The sequence below is a fragment of the Equus caballus genome, chromosome 5 (assembly GCF_041296265.1).
Source record: "Equus caballus isolate H_3958 breed thoroughbred chromosome 5, TB-T2T, whole genome shotgun sequence".
Lineage (NCBI taxonomy): Eukaryota > Metazoa > Chordata > Mammalia > Perissodactyla > Equidae > Equus > Equus caballus.
The window spans coordinates 24,837,625-24,856,248 of NC_091688.1; the positions used below are offsets into that span (position 1 = coordinate 24,837,625).

At 47.9% G+C, this 18,624-nt stretch overlaps 1 protein-coding gene across 4 annotated transcripts in view; it reads left to right on the forward strand.

Annotated features, from left to right (window-relative positions):
* Positions 1–18,624, forward strand: part of KCNH1 (potassium voltage-gated channel subfamily H member 1) — a 372,158-nt gene that overhangs the window by 324,887 nt on the left and 28,647 nt on the right. The window contains exon 11 of one of the 4 annotated variants that reach the window (XM_070266740.1): positions 13,372–13,417. The exons of the other annotated variants lie outside the window; for them this stretch is intronic. Within the exon in view, the coding sequence (XP_070122841.1) occupies positions 13,372–13,417 (46 nt within the window). The remainder of the gene's footprint in view (positions 1–13,371; positions 13,418–18,624) is intronic. 4 annotated transcript variants of the gene reach the window in all.

The window sequence follows — 18,624 nt, forward strand, 5'->3', positions numbered from 1 at the left end:
AAATTGGTGTTGATTTTATCAGGTTATCTCCTCGGAGGCCTGTCAGGAACAGGAAGCACATTAACCCCAGCAAGACAACTGTGGGATTTTTTCCAGGAATGCCTTGGTTCCCCTACACACATGGGGTTAAAATAAACAGTGAAATTTCCGGGAGGCTCTCCTCTGCTCATTATGTAAACTGAATCTCTCTTCTTCCATCTCTTAGGCTTTAGATTGCTATATTTTATTGGACCCAATTCTAGGGTATCTCAGAAACTCATAGAGAAGGACAGTCATTCATTCCATCAACTTTTATTGAATCCATACACTGTGCCAAGTCAAGGGATGGAAGGTGAATCAGACCCCAAGGAGCTCAAGTGGCTATAAGAGGAGACAGACGTGTAAATTACGATCGTAATTCCAAAGGATAAGGGCAATGAACTTGGGGCAGAGGCACCTAGAGGCAGGAATGATGGAGCGCAGAATTCATCTGTGCTATCAACACCACCGGGCACTCCTCTGCCACCTGCTCCATGGGTCAGAGGAGAACTGATTCCTTCTCAAGGAGCTCTGCCTCTTCTTCATTCCCTGGCTATTCAGTGCACTCCTGCTATGTGTCAGGCATTGGTCTCAGCACTAATGATACAGCAGTTAACAAGACAGCCACGGTCTATCTGGGAGGGCCACAGAATAATGGGGGGAGGTGGCCCCTCTCTGAAAAATGGGAGAGGAAAATATGAACATGTGTGACTGTGTATAAGCACACATAACAACAATCACTAAAGCCGAAAGAGGCCTTGGAGCCCCAGGAAACCTTTTGGGAGTGAATCAACAGTCCTTTCTACCTGTCGAACTTCATCTTTTGCGTGTGTGTTCCCATCCTCATCTTTGAGCTCCATTCCAGCCCCCCGAAGCAGCGCAGCCTAGATAATTATCCCTATTCACAAAGGACAGGATGGGGATGCTTAAGTCTGAAATGCAATCTCTTGGCCTTAGAGCAGGTTTTCTTTTTCATGTCTGTGTGAGGCTTATGGTTTCTCGTGAGGCTCCAGCTCAGGATCTTGGCCTCCTTACGGAGTCTGGGGCTGGAAGCCACCAGAACTTGCTCAGTGCTCGGTCATGGTTTGATGGGCACCGAGGGAAGTGTGAGGGTATGTGGAGGAGAGGCACAATTTCAGCAGACAGCGAGTCAGTTTAAAAACATAAGGACAAAAAGCTGGGCCACGTCTGTGGTCCCTTCCTGGAGCCACAGGGAAAAGGACAGCTCAGACTTAGTAATTGGCTTCTGACAGCTTCTTTCTGTCGCTTCTGACATGTCTCAAAAAAGCAATGAGGCGCTGAGACAGAGTCTACTCTGTGCCTTGTTGCCTGGGAACAATTACATCCCTCCGATGAGGGAGAATTTAAATTTTATTCCAGCTATTCGCTTTTACGTGGTCTTCCGTTAAGTCTTGGGGTCATATCAGGGATTTCATTATTCTAAAAGCAACACAAAACTACCTCAAGAAAAAGTGCATTTTATAAGATCTAAAAATTTTATTAACCCAAACCACCAAGTGCTTATACAGCTGGTGGCAGCCTTTGTAAGCCAGAGTTCTTGCATTCAAGAATTTTCATTAGATTTAAAAACCACTCTGATCATCGGGCTGAGGGTGGCTAGGAGCCAGGGCAGCAGGGCCTGGGTCATGCAGGTTAAATTTAGATGCTTTTAGTCACCAGAGCGTCAGGCACCTATTGTGTGTGCAAATCCACTGCCAAGTGGAGAGGTCATAAGATACAGTGGAGAAAGCTCTGAACTGAAGCAAGAAGCCTGGCCTGGGTTCCCCACCTTGGCTCCCAGTTACTCAGGGCTCCTGTTCATGGCCCTTCCCTCCTGCTCTCTGGGTGACTGAGTCCCAGCTTTAAAAAATGAGGAGGTTGAACCTGGTCTCTTAGGGTCCTCCTAGCTCCAAAGCTCCAGGGGAAGTGGTATGAGTTGCAAAAATTATAAAGGAAGGAGAAGCAGAAGGGCGAAATGACATCAGTGTCAGAGCTTACCCGCAGATTATGACGTAGAGTTTTTGTTGACTCTCTGTTCTCCTCCCACTCTCTCCTGAGGAGGCCCAACATTCCTGGACAACGGTGAGGAGCAGGGAGCACAATCCAAGCTGCTCTAATTGCTCCTATCCCTGTTCAGGAGAGAGATCTGCCACCATGTCCCAGGCCAGAGTCCCTCCAGGCAGGGTTTCAGCCAAGGAGAACAGGTGAGACAATGTGGAGATGCCACTACATGATTTATTACACACACCATTTTTGGCCAGAGTTTGTGAGAAAAAAAATAGGTTTCCAGTTCTTTTGAGCAATCAGGTTCAAGTTAACCCATTTGGGTATAATTCAAATTCTGTCCCTTATGACTCTACCCTTTGTCTTTGGCACAAATCATTCCACATTCTTCCCCAGACCCACCCCAAGCTAACCTGACCTTGAGTGACTCTGCCTTATCTACTGTTTACTTTAATTGCATGTGGTTATTCTCACTTTGATATAATTGCTGTAAGATGGAGGTTTCATGGCCTGGACAAGCCAGTGCAATGTCAGCCTTCGTGAAATTCTATTTAGTTAAACCCTCCTGTCTTCTTGGCTCACTTCATTTTTTTTGGTTGAAAGAATGCAAAGAATTACCTCAATTCTCTCCCCACCACCTCTTGCTTCCCACACACCTTTGTTCTCTTTTTCTCTCTCTGTAAGTTCTAGCTGACCATACTAATTTTATTGCTCCTACAAATCCTGATGCTCTTTTTAGCTTCTGTGTTAGCAATTTTGCCCACTCAGCAGTTTACAACCTGCCTTTTCACAAGTCCCGTTTGGCCATGGCAGATCCTTCCTGCTGTGGGGGAGGGAGTTTCCAGTGTAGCGCATAATGTGGCCCTTGTTTTCAGAGAGGTGAAAATCTGCCTGCTCCCTGATTCAAGAGGAATGGAGGAAAGAGCAGAGGTACACAGAGACACACAGTCCTAGAGCAGGGAGGGCAGGGAGCCCAAGGTGCCAGGCCTTGGGTTGGCTGTTTGACCTTCTTTGTCTGTTTTAATCCTCATACCCCCTAGTGAGGTAGCATGGATTGTTTTCCAAATTTACAAGTGGAGCAACATGCTCTGAGAGTTAAAAAGAATGTCTATTAAAAGTTAAAATAAATTATTCATCTCATTCCACAAATTCAGTTATGCTAAAAAAATGACCTTATTTTTCTGTAAATCAATTTAGGTTTCCTTACAAGCCCCCATGCCTACAAGTGACAGAACCTTCATCTCAGGAAATTTGCTGCTACTCTGCATTTCTCAGGGGTTGATCCAAGTTCTGGCCAGTGCTATCCAATAGAACTTTCTGTGATGATGGAAATATTTTTCTACTGTCCCATACAGTAGCCTCTAGCCATATGTGGCTATTGAGCATTTGAAATGCGGCTAATGCAATTGAGCTAATGATTTTAAAATTTTATTTAATTTAAATTAATTTAAAGAGCCACGTGTAACTAATGACTATCATGTTGGGCAATGCAGTTGTGGGCAAACTTACATGATGCAAAGACATTTGGTGGGTCTTGGTTGGGACCTCATCCTGGCAATCATTATTTACCACAATGGGAACTCTGAAAATGATTTTATTCCCATCGATATGTCTAGATCATTGGTCCCTGAAGGCTCCTGGGTCCCCTCTATTGCTGACCCCATGCCTCTTTAGGACTGGCTCCCTCTTAGCCACCTCTTCACACTTCATTGGCTCTAACCTGTCTGACATGGAAGCCACTAGCCACACGCACCTATTGAGCACTTGCAATGTGGCTAGTGAGGATTGAGATGTACTGTAAGTATAAAATATACAATGGATTTTGAAGACTCAGTATAAAAAACAGAATATAACATATTTTCTAAATAGTTTTTTTATGGTGATTACATATTGAAATGATCATAGTTTGAATATGTTGGGTTAAATAAAACATATTATTAAAATTAAATTTCATCTATTTCTTTTTACTTTTTTTAATGTAGTACTAGGAAATTCACATATGGGACTCCCCTTCATGGCGTATGTTATATATTTTTGTTGGACAGCACTGCCCAAGGGAGTCACTCTGCTGTTCCTGAGTCCCCCACAGGGAGATGTAAATCTGTTTCCTGAGCTTCTGGCCTACAGGATGGGGGTAGTGTCAGTGGGTAACAGGAAATACCAGAGAGGGGTATTTCAAAATGTTTCTTCACCATCCCAGCAACTGGAAGTGAATTCTGGAAGAGGAGAGGGTTCCCAGCCTCTTGGATCTATGAACTGGAAACTGGGCCTCTTCATAGGCTAAGGGTCTACTCAGGAGTGAAGTGAGGCCCAGGGAGGGAAGGAGACAGCACAAATCAGTTTCAGCCTTAGGGCAAGACCTGCTTCATTGGTCAAAAGCTGAATCCCTGAGGATTACAGAGTGACCGTGGTGTGTTGAGGTGCAGTCTGGGGACTAAAGGACATTCATACACTGATCCATCAGGATTTGACTGATGGATCCCATCACAGCCTCTAGCTGTGCAGCACTGGGTGTGAGCACCAGCCAATGCATTCAGGCCCCAAGTCAGGAACCGGATTCTCCTTCTGTCACCCCAGATCCTAGCTGAGGGCCTGGCCCTTCAAAACCCATCAAGGAATGCTTGTTTGATTAAAGTTGAGCAAATGAGGGCAGCTTTATCTTCCCACAGTGTCTCACCTGGTCCCAGAAGCTCTCTGGGAGGCAAAGAGGAGCCAGTTATAAAGAACATGTTTTTAGAAATTAATCAGTATGTCGTCAAATAGAAGATATAACTCAAACAGAAGATGTAAACTCATCCTCTTTGTTGGTCACTCAACTGCATGCCCATCACCTACTCTTTGCAGAGCCCTAAAGATCTGCATAGCTGGAATAGAGAGAACAGGAGTCCTTAGGGAGCCTGGTTGGAGAGGCAGGACATGCAACTAAAGACAACTGGTCACCATGCTCAATGCAGCATTCCAACAACCAAAGATGAGCAAAGGAGGCCTCAGTGGATGTAGTAGACATGTCGGTAAAGTTCCATACAAGTTGAAGTTCATAAATCAAATTCTATTCCAAATGCCTGTACAGGAGACCCCACTCTTTGAAGAATCCTGCAGCAAATCCTTCTGCAAGGTAAATCCTTTAATAACAGCATACAGTTGCTGGAAGATTTTCAGAAAGGTCTAGATTCTTGTGTCACACACTTCCTTAAAGCAAACCCACCTGAGTGTTGCAAATGAGACATCTTTGAGCAGAGATAGGGGGTGCTTAGAAAAGGGGATGCCAGGAAAAGTGGCCTAGAAACTTGCTGGTTGCTTTCGCTAAGGGACCATTCCCATTGTTTGAGCATCTGCTTCCCTTGGAGCCCTGAGGCCAGGGAGGCTGGGCCCCTGCAGCTTCTCCTGAAGTTTCTGTTCTTCCGTCTGAAGAAGTGCCCTGCTGTCTTAGTCTCAGAGCCTGTGCTGAGGCCAGAAAGATCCCACCAAGGACTCCTTCTATCCCAGGCCCCCCAAAGGCTGTGTTGGTTCAGCTACGTACCTCAGAGAGCCTTTCTCCTTCAGGCCCTACAGAGGGTCACACATGGGCTTGTTTTTATGATTACTGCTGCTGACGTTGGGGTAGAACACAAGCCCCACCTTCTCACCCCTGAAAAATCACAGCAACTCATGGTTGTCTAAAACAATTAGCTCTTGACAGAAAAATCATGCCCTAGTGATAACGATGCAAAATCCTGGAGAGGTTCTTATGCAGGAGATTGATAATGCAAAGTTGAACCAAACCAAACTAATTCCATTAAGATTTCCATTATGTGTTGTATAAGTCTGGCTGTTGACTACTGAAGCTCCTTGTCCTTGGAAATTGGGCTCCTTGTCCTTCCTGTCCTCATCCCATCCTCGTCCTCATGCAAGGAGTGGCATACTCAGTGCCTGGGTGTGAATCATCTGTGCAGGCAGCACGTAGTTTCTTCCAGAAATGGTCCAGAGGCCTGTCAGAGTGGGTGGAGGCCTGTCCTTGCCCCTCATGGAGGAGAGCTGGGAGTTTCTATTCCTAGAACCTTCGCTGAGTCATCACCTGTCTTTGCTGCTTCGGGCCTCCTCATTGACGCAGATCCTTCCCGCTGACTTGACCTGAAGACTTCTGTGAGGTCTGGCTGCCCCATGCCCTTCCTCCAGGACCGACAGACACCTCTGACAGAGAGTCTGTGCTGGTCAGACATCTCCAAGGTTTGTCCCTTTGGGAACCAGCTGTCTCTCTGAGGAGATAGTCTGCACCCTAGAGCATTCCAGGGGACTCCTCTCAGAGCAACAGCCAGAGACAAGTAGGCTTATATACCACCTCACACAGGCACTGCGTAAATCAGGTACCCAAGCTCGTTTCTTACCTTCTGGGTTGTTCTCTCCAGAGGAGACAACACTGGAGAGACAAAGGGCATCCAGAGGAGTGTGCAATGCACAAAAGATAAAGACAAAAAGTTTACAGGCCACACCCCCTTTGAGGGCACGGATGGTGTTGTCATCCTCTGTGTCTCTAGCACATAGCACAATGTCTACACACAGCAGCCATGGGCTACATGTCTGTGTCTGAGTGAATGAATGAGTGATGGACGAATTAAGACCACACTTCATGAATGATGCTGCACAGGTATGTTGACCCCCCCTGATAAACCTATATTCTGACCCCTTGTGCAAATGAAACAAGCTCATTACACGTAACAAGACATTTAATCCTCAACGGCCCATTTCACTGCTGAGGATGCTGAGTTTCAGGTTGAGCAATTTGCCTAAAGTCATGTGGTGAGTAAGCAGCAGAGGCCCCCAACCCTAAAGACAGAAAAAAACCAGGAAGGAAGGAATAAATATTTAACATGCACAATCCCAAACCAGGTTTCATAATAAGCCCTTTCATCTACCTTATAACACTGATGTTTTATAAAACTCCACGAAGTAGATTTTACTCTCCTTAATGATATATGCAGAAACTGAGGTCCCAAGAGGTTAAGTGGTGTGCCCTAGGCACACACACGGCCATTAGCCATCACCAGAGAAGCTGCATTGCAGTCCACTTGCAGTTCCACAGCCCGGAGCTCTTTCTGTGCTTGCCATGCCTCCCTACCGCACCGAGACAAGACAAGGCCTCTTTTTCACTTCCTTCTCACAGTGGGAGCAGTGAAGGCAGCATATTGGTCTGCGGGTTGGGGAAAAATATCGATATTCACACCCTTTTGTTTAGGACAATCATGAGAAGACACTTTCCTGAGTGGCAGGAGAATGTGTGAGCCCTTCTAGGTCACACGGGTCTGGTTTGTTGGTGTCGAATTCCTGCCAGCTCCACTCAGAGCCACCTTGGTCCTGAATGAAATTAACTTCTGTGTCTTTCACCTCTGAATTTCCCACTTTATGAAAATAGATTATCTTTAATACCACACAAGCAGATGTGTATTGATTACTGTGTGCCTGGCACTGGGCTGTGTCCTGAAAATACAGACAGAATAAGGCAGGCCAGAGGGAAAGGCAGAAAAGTCTATACCAGAAGGAAGAATAAAATAAATGCTAAGTTGAAGCACCTGTCATGTGCTGTGGGAACAATTAATTCAGCCTGGATATTTATAGGAAGGCTTCCTGGGGGAGGTGGCATTTGAGTGGGACTGTGAAGGATGAGGATTTCTCTAGGCAGAGAATGAAGAGTTGGGTGTTGCAGGCTGAGAAGAGAGGAAAGCTAAGACAGAGGTCTGTTCTTCCCCACAACCACTTCCCTAACCGTCAGACCTCTGGGCAAAAACACCCCACCCAAAGCCAAGCACAATTAGGGAGGCAAATCTATTTCTTTATGGAGAGCAGGGGAAGGGATCATATGTTGATGTGTAGTTTACCTCAGAGCCTACATGCCTGGCAGTTAGAAGATGCTCACTTAATATTTATGGAAGAATGGAGAGAACAGACCACATTCCCCAAAGCCAGAGCAGAGCTGCATCTTCAGTGCTGAAAACATGATTTGGGCACTCAAATGATCTCTTTGTGAGTTAAGGACCGGATACTCCCAATCTTGTGTCTGGTCATATTGCCATCTTTGCTTTGGCCTCCACGAGGCTCAGAACTAGATTCGTGGCATCTGTTAGAACCTTGCGGTTGGGTTTTGGCTGTATGTTATCTACTACCTTTCTTTCCCTTTGTCCTCATTTTCTTGCTGATGTTATCATTTATCTTGTTATGTTCTATGCACCTGAAAAAGCACCTTTGAATCTGTTGGTTTTTGAACTGAGGTGGAGAAAAAAAATTTTAAAGGTGAATAAAATAAATTGGCAAACACAGGAGCAAACCCAAGTAAAAGAAATATTGCTTACATAACAGCACTCCTCCTGGTGGAGAAGGTGGGGTGAGAAGGATGCACAAGAGCTATCTGAACAAGTGTCAGGGGAGCCAGGCAGAGGCGGAGGGCGCCTGCTCTGCTCCTGGGGCTCAGAGGAAGGAGCTAACTATTCACAGCTTCTCCAAGGCCTTGCCACTGGGCCTGGGGCTCACAGGCTAGAATTCCAGGACTCGCAGGCAGGCACAGGTTCCTGTTAATGTGGATATGCAGCTCTTGGGACCCTTAAATGAACTTAAGACAGGAACACGAGGGCGACAGCCATCAGGAGCGAATGCTTCAGGAAAGCAAAGATGAGTTGTCTGAAGAGATGTGAGCCAGACTGTCTTTGACAGCAGCAGCTGGTTTCAGCATGGCCTCCTGCCTCCTTCAGCATTGTTTTTGGAGAAATGGACAGCCAAGCCAACTGAAGGAAAAGTCAAAACAAAGTAAGTCCAGCACTGAAGCTTTGCTCAACGTACTGCAAAGGACAGACTCTGGGCCAAGCAGATCTGGAAGGAGCAGGAAGACGTATTCTCATTTATTCTCTCCCTCTGTGTGTCTCTGTCTCTGTCTGTCTGTCTCTCTCCCTCCTTCCTCCTGCTGCGAGGTTCCAGGCAGTCCTGGGCTCCCTCTTCCCGCTCTTTCTCGCAGCCCTGAGCCAGTCAAACTTCTGCCTTCAAGTGTCAGGAAGTGTCAGGAAGCAGGCCTCAAGGTATTGATTCGATATGAAAACTTCACTTGGGGTGAACGCCCCTTGCCTTGGTTTTACATTTAGCTCACTGAGTTCTGTTTTTATTGGTGGGTCATATTTTGAAGACAGGTGAATATCACTCATGGTTGATGTAGCACGACCATGCTCCTTTCATGGATTCTAGAGACTTAAGGTCACTGGTTTGAATGGTAGAGGTTTCTTTGTGGCCGCTTCATGCTTGTCTGTGCTCTTTGCTGCACTTGACAGTGTTTGTGGGCTGAGTGTTGAGCTCAGAGAGTAGACTCCTGGCTTACTCTCAGCAGTGGGCACTGTAGGCTATAAATCCAATTGGGGACAAGGTGAGCAGCTACCCTTCGGCTGTGATGGACAACAACATATGTGGGACTGTGGCTGTCCAGGTGAGGGGACACCTTCCAGGCCTGGGGCCCAGGGCTTTCCTCTGGAGAAACTTAACCTGCCTCTGAAAGTCACAAATTCCTCCCCGGGGCCTCAGGTGCACACTCCTTCACCAGTTGTTTATCCTGCCCCGACTGTGTGCCGGCCCTTGAGGTATAGTGTGAGCAGGGCAGGCAAAGTCCCTGCCTGTCCAGATCACAAGCTGGCAAGGACCTCAGAGGAGTAAATGACCACAGAGCTTAAGGGGTGCTATGATGAGTACTTCGTTGTTAGTGCCATCCAGTCGATTCCACCTCCTAGTAGCCCTGTGGACAGCAGAGCGGAACCCTGCCCTGTCTTTTGGTGCCATCCTCTCATCTTCCAGTGCTGTATTGGACAATGCTCCACTGCTGTTCATAGGGTTTTCATGGCCAATTTTTTCAGAAGTGGGTGGCCAAGTCCCTCTTTGTGGTCTGTCCTAGTCTGGAAACTCTGCTGAAACCTGTCCACCATGGGTGACCCTGGGGATATTTGAAATAACCAATGGCCTAGCTTTCAGCATCACAGCAACATGCAGCTGCCACAGTATGACAACCAACAGGTGGGTTGTATGGTTCTCTAACTGGGAAATGAACCCGGGCTGTGGTGGTGAGAGCCCCGAATCTTAACCACCAGACTACCAGGGCTGGCTCATGATGAGTACTACTGGATGATAAAGAGGCGTAAGAGAGGGATACCCAACCCAGGTGTAGGGTGAGTCCAGAGGAGATGATAGTCTGAGCTAGGACCTGAAGGAAGAGTAGGGGCTGGCTAGGCACAGAAGAGGAGGAGAGGCAACTCAGGCCAAAGGAACAGCATGTGAGGCATCTCAGAAGCTACAGAGAGTCCGGCATGGTTGGGAATCTCTAAGAAGAGCAGCATAGAAAGAGCAAGTGTGATATGAGCCAGGTTCTGCAGGCCCAGGGCTGTAGCTAGTGTGCCCCTAACAGGCCACGGTCTGGGAATAGGAGTGCAATTTAGGGAGTTGAAGGGGAACCAGGCTTGAGCCCCTAAAGAGGGTACCTCCACCAGCCCCCAAGCTCCCCAAGACTTTAAGATTTACACACAGAGGCCCAGGTAAAAACCCCCAGTGTGACTGCCCAGCAAGATTTCTGACATGCCAGTATGATGGCATTTGTATCAGCCATGGTGTCTGGCCTCCTGTTTCTCCTCTATGGAGGGGCTGGGGCTGACCAGAGAGAGGCTGGCTTGACTAGGAGTGGACCAGGGATGAGTTCCATGGGCCAGGCACTGGAGCATCTAAAACAAGGTTAGACTCAGGGGCCAGACAGGGAGACTGAGCCAGAACGTTTGTGGGAGAGCAGAATCTAGGATAAGCCAGATGAGCAGCATGAGGCCGGTGTTTAGAGCCAGCACTTTGAAGGGAAGCAGGTTTGAATTGTGGAGCAGAGGGCAGGGTCCTTGTGGTGACCTCTGATTGTCCTCGGGTCTCTGCAGAGGTGAGGATGGGCTTGCCTGGATGCCAGGGAGTGAAGATGCTACACTTCCCCTTCTACGTCAGTCTGGATCCCTGGTCGGGTCTGTTGACTCCCTTATTTGAACATGGCATCCTTGAAGGCAGAGTTTGTGCAAAGCAGCAGTTGTGACAAAAGGAGCCTATGTTCAAAGCTAGACAGATTTGAGTATGCATCCCAGAGCTGCCACTTATTAGCCCTGTGGTGTAGGCAAATGGTTCATCCTCTCTGAGCTTCATCTTCCTATTCTCTAAAATAGAGATAAGAATATCTATCCCACAGTGTGTTCAGGAGGACTAACCCACACAGTGATTGGACAGTGTAGATCCCATTATCTCCTTGTGTGCTGCTTCCCCAATGCTTGGCCACCCGGACAGGCAGTCTCTCTCCAGCCCTGTGTGGGAGGACTGCTGGGCTGGAGAGAGCCCAGGCACAATGTCTGCACAGCAGTCGGATCCATCTATCTATCTGTCCATTAGCTCTGTCTATCTATCTATCTGTCCATCCATCCATCTGTCTATCCATCCATTTATCCATGCATCCGTCCTTTCGTCATTTATCTATCCCTCCACTCGTCTATCATCTGTCTGTCCATCTATCTATCTACCCATCCACCCATCTATCATCTATTTATCTACCCATCCATCCATCTATCCACCTCTAGCTTTCTGTGTCTATGTTTTTTAAACTAATAGGATTCTGAGTCGGACCCTTAGTTAACTTAGCTTCATGATGGTACCATCAGCACAAGTGATCTGTCTTATAAGTCTCTGTTTTAATTTGCTGGGGCTGCCACAACAAGGTGCCCCAGAGAGGCTGGCTTAAATAACAGAACTTTATAATCTCCCAGTCCCAGAGGCTAGAAATCTGAGATTAGTCAGCAGGGCTGTGAGGGAGAATTTGTTCCAGGCCTCTCCTCCAGCTTCTGCTGGTTGGTGGAATTCTTTGGCATTCCTTGGCTTCTACCGCATCACCCTGATCTCTGCCTTCGTATTCACATGGCGTTCTCCCTGTGCGCTTGTCTGTCTCTGTGTCCAAATTTCCCATTTTTATAAGGATACTTGTCATATTGGATTAGGGGCCCACTCTACTCCAGTGTGACCTCATCTTAACTAATTACATCTGCAACTATCCAGTTTCCAAATAAAGCCACATTCTGAGGTACTAGGGGTTAGAGTTTCAACAGATGAATTTTTGAGGACACAATTCAACTCATAATGGTCTCCCTCTCTTTTACCCAGCTGCCTGTACATTTGTGACATGGCTGTGTAGGGTCATGGCCACAGAGTGAGGTGGCGCTTGCAGAATTTGTGTCAAATGAGTACCTAGAGCTTAAATGCACAACCTTGACTTGCTAGGACTTAAAAAGTGAGTGGTTAATGTTATCTACTGGATCTCATCATTTTGAGTTGTTTGTGGCTTTCTCCCACATGTATGAAAGAAGGAAGAGTACCAGGATACCCTTAGTCTACACACCCCTCCCAGGCACTACTCCAGCTCCTGGTCTTGGGCCTAAAACACAAGTACCTCCCTGACTTTTGTCCTCCCTCCCAGGGAAATGAGAATCGTGCTGGTGAGAGGAGCTTGGAGACTGTTAAAGTAACCAGATAGAGACTTTTCATTTTGGAATTGGGACTCTGAATGTTGTAAGGTGAACAAATGTTCTAGCCTTGCAGGAAACCTTTCCAGAAACTAACCTAACCCTGTTCAAATCACTCCTTATTTCACCCTGCAGCCTGTCAACTTAAAAAGCAAATTTACTTGTTATTTTATCCTCAAAATGAGTTTATTCTGGAATAGCCAAAAGAATTGCAACTCAGGATGTGCATGCTATGGCAAACCATGGGCGAATCCAGAAAAGAAAGGAGGGGAGCTGCTTTTACAGGGAAAAAGGGAGAGTAGGGATGGGCTGTTCTAAAAGGAAAGTCCATTGGGGGAAAGTAACAGTTCAGGCAGCAATGGCTTCTCATGGCTGAGCTGTGGCGTTTCTCATTGGCTGGACTGTTACCAGGTGGGGAGAGAAATCTTCCTTCAGTAGTAAAGTAGTTGTACTTGTGGTGGGAGATGCAAGCCTCCCTCTCTTCCTATTTGGTGTAATTGATGATGTATGATAGGGCATGAGAGCTCCCCCTACAGGCTATCCCCACTCCAATTTAGCTGAGGTTTCTTTTATTAATTTCCACAAGCCTCAGCACCTGCGCCTGAATCGGTAAGTGCATTGAGAACGAGTGAGGTAATCCTTCCTCCTTTGGTCTTTCAGTCCAATAACTCTGCAAGAGTAAAGGAACTGAATATAATCCGAAAATGATCAGTAAGTTTAAAGGGTCAAATCATGGAGACTGTAAATATGAAAGCTGTTTATTAACTGTAACAGGGTAAATGGAAGATGTAGTGATGTTACTGTTTCATTCAACATCCAGGTACAGAAGGATATGTTCTACTTCAGAGGCTCAGGATTCCTGGACGGTGCGTTTCCGTGAGTGGAGGAAACCTCAGGTCCCACGTGTGATGTGTGTGCTGGGCTTTGGTGCTGCTGGGTGCAGAGGCCTCTGTGCTGTCCCTCACAGCAGGGGCAGCTCCTGTCCACTCCAGGATAAGTGTGGTCTTAGTGTCAGACTCTTAGGAGCACACAGGAGCCCGAGCACCTTCCTACTTCCCCATCGCTGTGCACGCAGAGCTCACCTCGGGAGAGCTCCATTGGTTGGGAAGTCCCTTCTCTTGGCCTCCACAGCTCCCAACCCCCAGCCTTTTCCAACCCCACCCTCCTCTCAAGAGTCCTGGCTCTTTCCCCAAAGAGCCACAGTGGACCTTTTAGTCCTTCCGAGGGAGCAGATGCCTGACTTTTCAAGGCTTGAGAAGGGAATATCTAACTGACTCTCAGACAACAACCTTTCTTTTTGCTAATGACAGCTATCACTCACTGCACACATTTGATATAAAATTAATGATTCGTTGCAAGAAGGAAAAATCCTTCCACCGGGGTGGGCAGGAAAAGGAGTGAAGCAGGCAAGGACCACTGAGAAAGCCTTTCTGCCACCCTTGTGTGCACTTCCGTGTGTCCGTGCAGGAATGCTGTGTTCCTTTGTTCAGGAGACACTTACTGGGCTCCTGCCACGTGCTCAGACTTGTAGGGATGCTGAAATGAATCAGACACAAATCTTGCCCCGGGATTTGATAAATTAGTGGGGAGCTCTGATATATACATTGAAGACAAATTTAGAGCAGAAAGCGTTGTTTGTTACTAGCGCAGAATCAAGATGGTGCTGTGTTCAGGAAAGAGTTGAGCACCTCTGGCTGGGAGGCTCTAAGAAGGCTTTCTGGAAGAAGTGGCATTCTTCAGGCTTTGCCAAATGGGCATAAGGGAAGGGAGAGCAGTCCACTTTGAAGGAAGCATGAATGGCTCTGGAGTGGGAGTGGAGGGTGGGCACAAGGTGTGCAGAGTCCTTCTCTGCCTGGAGAGTCAGGGCTGTGGCAAACACGCATGATGCTCCAGGCACTGTGCTGTGTTTATGCATCTGTGCTACATGCTCTTGTGTCCGTGTTTGCATGATCGTGTCCAGTCTCATCATGGACCTGAATCACACACCTGTTTAGCTTGAGCTCACTTCACAGCGGTTGGTGGACAAAAAAGCAGGCCCCGTTTGCAGTTCTGTGAAAATCGTGTCTGCCTGAATACATTCATGTGACATTTCAAAGGAGCCCAGGGAAGGCCACTTTTATTTGTTCTGTCCTAGGATGAGAGGCATTGATAGCCCTTTTATAGGCTCCGAAGGGGAGGGAATGGCCTGGCTGTAGGAGTTTTATCTTTATTAGCACTGAGGGGCTTTTTAGAAAATGCTCCTGCAGACAGGCCACATCTGGATCCCTGGGCTCCAGCAGCTCAGTGAAGACAGTCAATTTTCCCCCGTGCAGCCTGCTGGCTTCCCAGCCGAATGCTCACACTGAAGCTTTGCTGCCAGGAACTCGGATCGGGCAGCCACTTTATTGACCATGTGAAAAAGAGCATGGGGGAGTGCAGCAGAGCTGGGCTTGTGTTTTACTGCCAGTAATTGCTTGTGCTGGCCCTGTCCTTGAACAGTTCTTGATGTAAATAGCTCTCTATGGGAGCAGAGTCTGGGTCAAGCCAGGGTGAATGCCCGCCTGCCTCATTATGGGCAAAGGCCTTGTGCTTCTCAGTGCCAGGGGCACGGGGACAGACACCTCACTTTGGAGATGGGGTAGGGGGCCTGGCTCAGCCATGGATTACCTAGCACCCACTCCCACCTCTCCTGGGCATGGCTGCTCTTGCCCACCTACCAGACTCCTCTCAGATATTGGTCAAGCAACAATGTATGTGGAAAGCCGACCTCGGTTCCTTTTCATACCTGTCCCTGCACATGTGACCTCCTCCCCCCGCAGCTCTTGCTCTTTTCTGGGACCATGACTTCCCAGAGAGTAAGTACTATGTTTTCTCCTCACACGCATCCTTCTATGAGGTGCCTGACTTAACTCGGGTTCAGTATGTGTTTGTCAAACGTGAGATGAGAGAAGGAAAGCAGGAAATGCCAATCAGGGACCTCCCCAGGGCTCTGGTTCTGTCACTTAGCACTGCCATTCCTTGAGCCTCAGCGTTCTCATCTGTGAAATGAAAATAATAGCATCTACCTGGCTGGTGTGTGAGGATTAGCCACCATGCTTAGCATAAATGGCTCATATGTGTTTTTTCTGCCCTCCATCTACTTGATAAGAGGAATGGCCTAAGACTTACGAGAGCTGGCTGGGTCCCAGTTTAGGCTGCCATCCTGGCTGTGGGGCCTGGCGGACACTCCTACCCCACTCTAGGCCTCGGTTTCCTCATCTGTAATACAGAGAAGTTGACAAGTGACATGTGAAGCCCTTTCCAGCCCTGACAGTTGTGGTTCTAACTAAATCATTAGGTATCCATCACCCAGGTTCTGAGTCACCAGCCATGGCTCCCATAATCCCAAATAATGGCTAAAGCAAATGTCATTTTCCTTTGACTGTCAAATGCTCTGCTTATTTTGTGGTAGATTGTATTTTCCACACTGCATTTTGCTCCTGCAAATACTAAAGGTTTTTTGCATCCCCTGAGCACATCGATGACTATGGGTAGGGCAGGGGCGACAGCAAGCTCCCCACCCGACACAGTCCTGGTTGTGAGTGCTGGTGTCTGAAGTCTGTGGAGCTGATGGCAGCGAAGGCTGAGTGAGTCTGGAAGAGGCACTTCCCCTCCTCCTGTTTGCTACAGAAGGCTTTGTGGAAGAGGGGAGATTTCGGGATGAATGGAAATAGTGACAAGGAGGAGTAGAATTAATTGGCAAAGGGACAAGATCCGGAGCCCAGCTGTCTTGATTTAAATCTCAGGTTTACCACGTAACCTCTCCAAGTCTCAGTTTATTCATCTGTGAAAAGGGGCTAGTGATAGTACTTACCTTAGGGTTATTGTAAGGACTAAATAAAATACAACATGCAAGGAGTAGAGGGTGCATCACCTGGCTCTTAGTAAATGTTCAGTAATGTCTTGCTGGAGCAAGACACAGTATAGCCTGGGAGGGAGGAAGTAAGGAGGTATGGCTGACCATAAGGGGGTGAGTGCTGGCAGGATGGAGGACCCTGACTCAGAACTGTGGGACAAGGGTATCCCTGGGGGGAGGGTGACCAAGGAGAGGAAAAATGATGAGGGCTGAGTTGACAGCCCTGTGATCTCTCTTCTGAGCACTTTCCGTCTATTATGTCTTCAGAGCAATCCTATCAGTTGGGTTTAGCTTTTTCTGTTGTTGTTATGGAAACTGCTGCCAAATTGGTTCTGTGTCTGGGCCAGGGTCCCCGGCGGACACCTCTGGCTTAAGTGGAACTAGAACTCAGCTCTCCAGCATCCAGCCGCCAGCTCCAGACACTGTCACTGTCACTCTGATGGATGCTGCTTGGTTAGCCAATCATACACCTCAGGAAGTTCATTGTCTTTGCCTGGCCTTAGACCTCCATGCATTTCTGGAGGTGAAGGTTAAACCCCCAGAGAAGAGGGACTTGAGACGCTTGCAATTCTTCTCTGCCAACTTTGTCAACTCCTCAGGTGCTCGGGCAGAGAGTCTGCCAGCTGCAGGAGAGTTCAGATCTGAAGACTTAGAAGAAAGAGTCTTTGCACCAAGGACCTGAGCTGACTATACCTTTCCCCTGGAGAGGCTGGCAGGTCTCACCTATTTCAGGTACTTCTCAGCAGGTGCCCTCTACTTTTCCCTCCTCCCAGGCCTGGCAGGAGATGACATCTGTGGCTTTCTGCAACATTCTCAATGCAATGAGATAAATTCCCAAGTCCAGAGCTGGCACCGCCCCGCTTCCCAGCCTTCCCTCTCCTCTCACTCCTGCCTGGGAAGACTCAGACCAAGCCCCTCCTGACCTACTTTCAACCCCCCAGACCTCTGCCTACTGGGGAGGGAAAGAGAGTTGGAGTTTTCAGCCTGGCAAAGAGAAGGCTTCTGAATGAATCATTTGCTGTCCTTGACTTCGCAAAGTATGTATAGGGAGAAAGGGCACTGACCACTTGCTCTCCATGTCTGTGAAGGAATGATCAAGTGGAACTGGGTTTAAATAACAGCAGCCAAAACTGTGTGTGTATAAAATTGACCACTGGATGATTAAATACAGAATTGACTCTGTGGACCTTCAAGAAAGAGAATAGCATTTAGGGTTGGAAGAGCCAGAGACCTTGCTTGTCCCAGTCTCTCTCCTCATCTGTACAGAATAAGAATACTTGCCCCACATATGCTGCAGGGGCACTGCGATCCCAAAGGAGAGAGTGTGTGCGCCAGCTTTCTGTCAGCCACAAACAGGGAACAAATGTCAGTTGTCATATTGTTAATAATGGCTGGCGTCATGGCCGCTTGCACTGAATGGTTTAGAAGGTCACTGGCCTGAAGACAGGACTGGACCAGGTGACCTCCTGAAGTCCCTCTGATTCTAGCATCACTCTCCTGGCTCCTCTGCCTTTGTTATCAGAGAAGCCCCAGCTACTGGGAAACAAAGGAGGAGAAATGGGAGTGAGTCTGGCGAAAATGCTGTGTTGGGGCCTGAGGTCTCTAATCTTTGAGGCTTAGAGATTGTTATTAGAAATAAGGTTGATAACCTAAACATTGAAATGGCCAGGAAGTCAAGAATCTTCCTATTGAAACATCAGGCATTGTGCTGCTCCTGGCCCCTCCCTTCCCTTAGGCTTCCCCGAAGGGGGCAGGAAGGGCCCTTGCCATTGAGACTTGTTCTCAGGTGGCACCAGAAGCTTCCCCTACCCATGACCCAAGGAGATTGCATTGTAGTGTCTGCCCTGGTCCGGGGCATCTCTCCCCACCGGGTGTTGCTTCCTTAAGCTGACAGCTGGGCGTCAGTGATTGGCAGTCTTGGCAATCACAGCGTGATGCGCCTCGTCTCTCGTAGGGATGTCTGCTGACTGGGTGCACTCTGCACTTCAACCCTGGAGCACATCTCTGAACACTGACCACCCCTGCCTGGAGCTTGGATTCCTGTTGCTCATCTGAGCTGCTGGCCTGTGCCCTCCTGCTTTGGGACTGGGCCTTTCACAGCAAAATGAGAAACTAAGAACACAAGCCCAAGATTGCAGGTTTAGCCCAAGAATACACCCTTATCCTTCAAAATTAGGTGTTTAATGAGCACATGCTCTG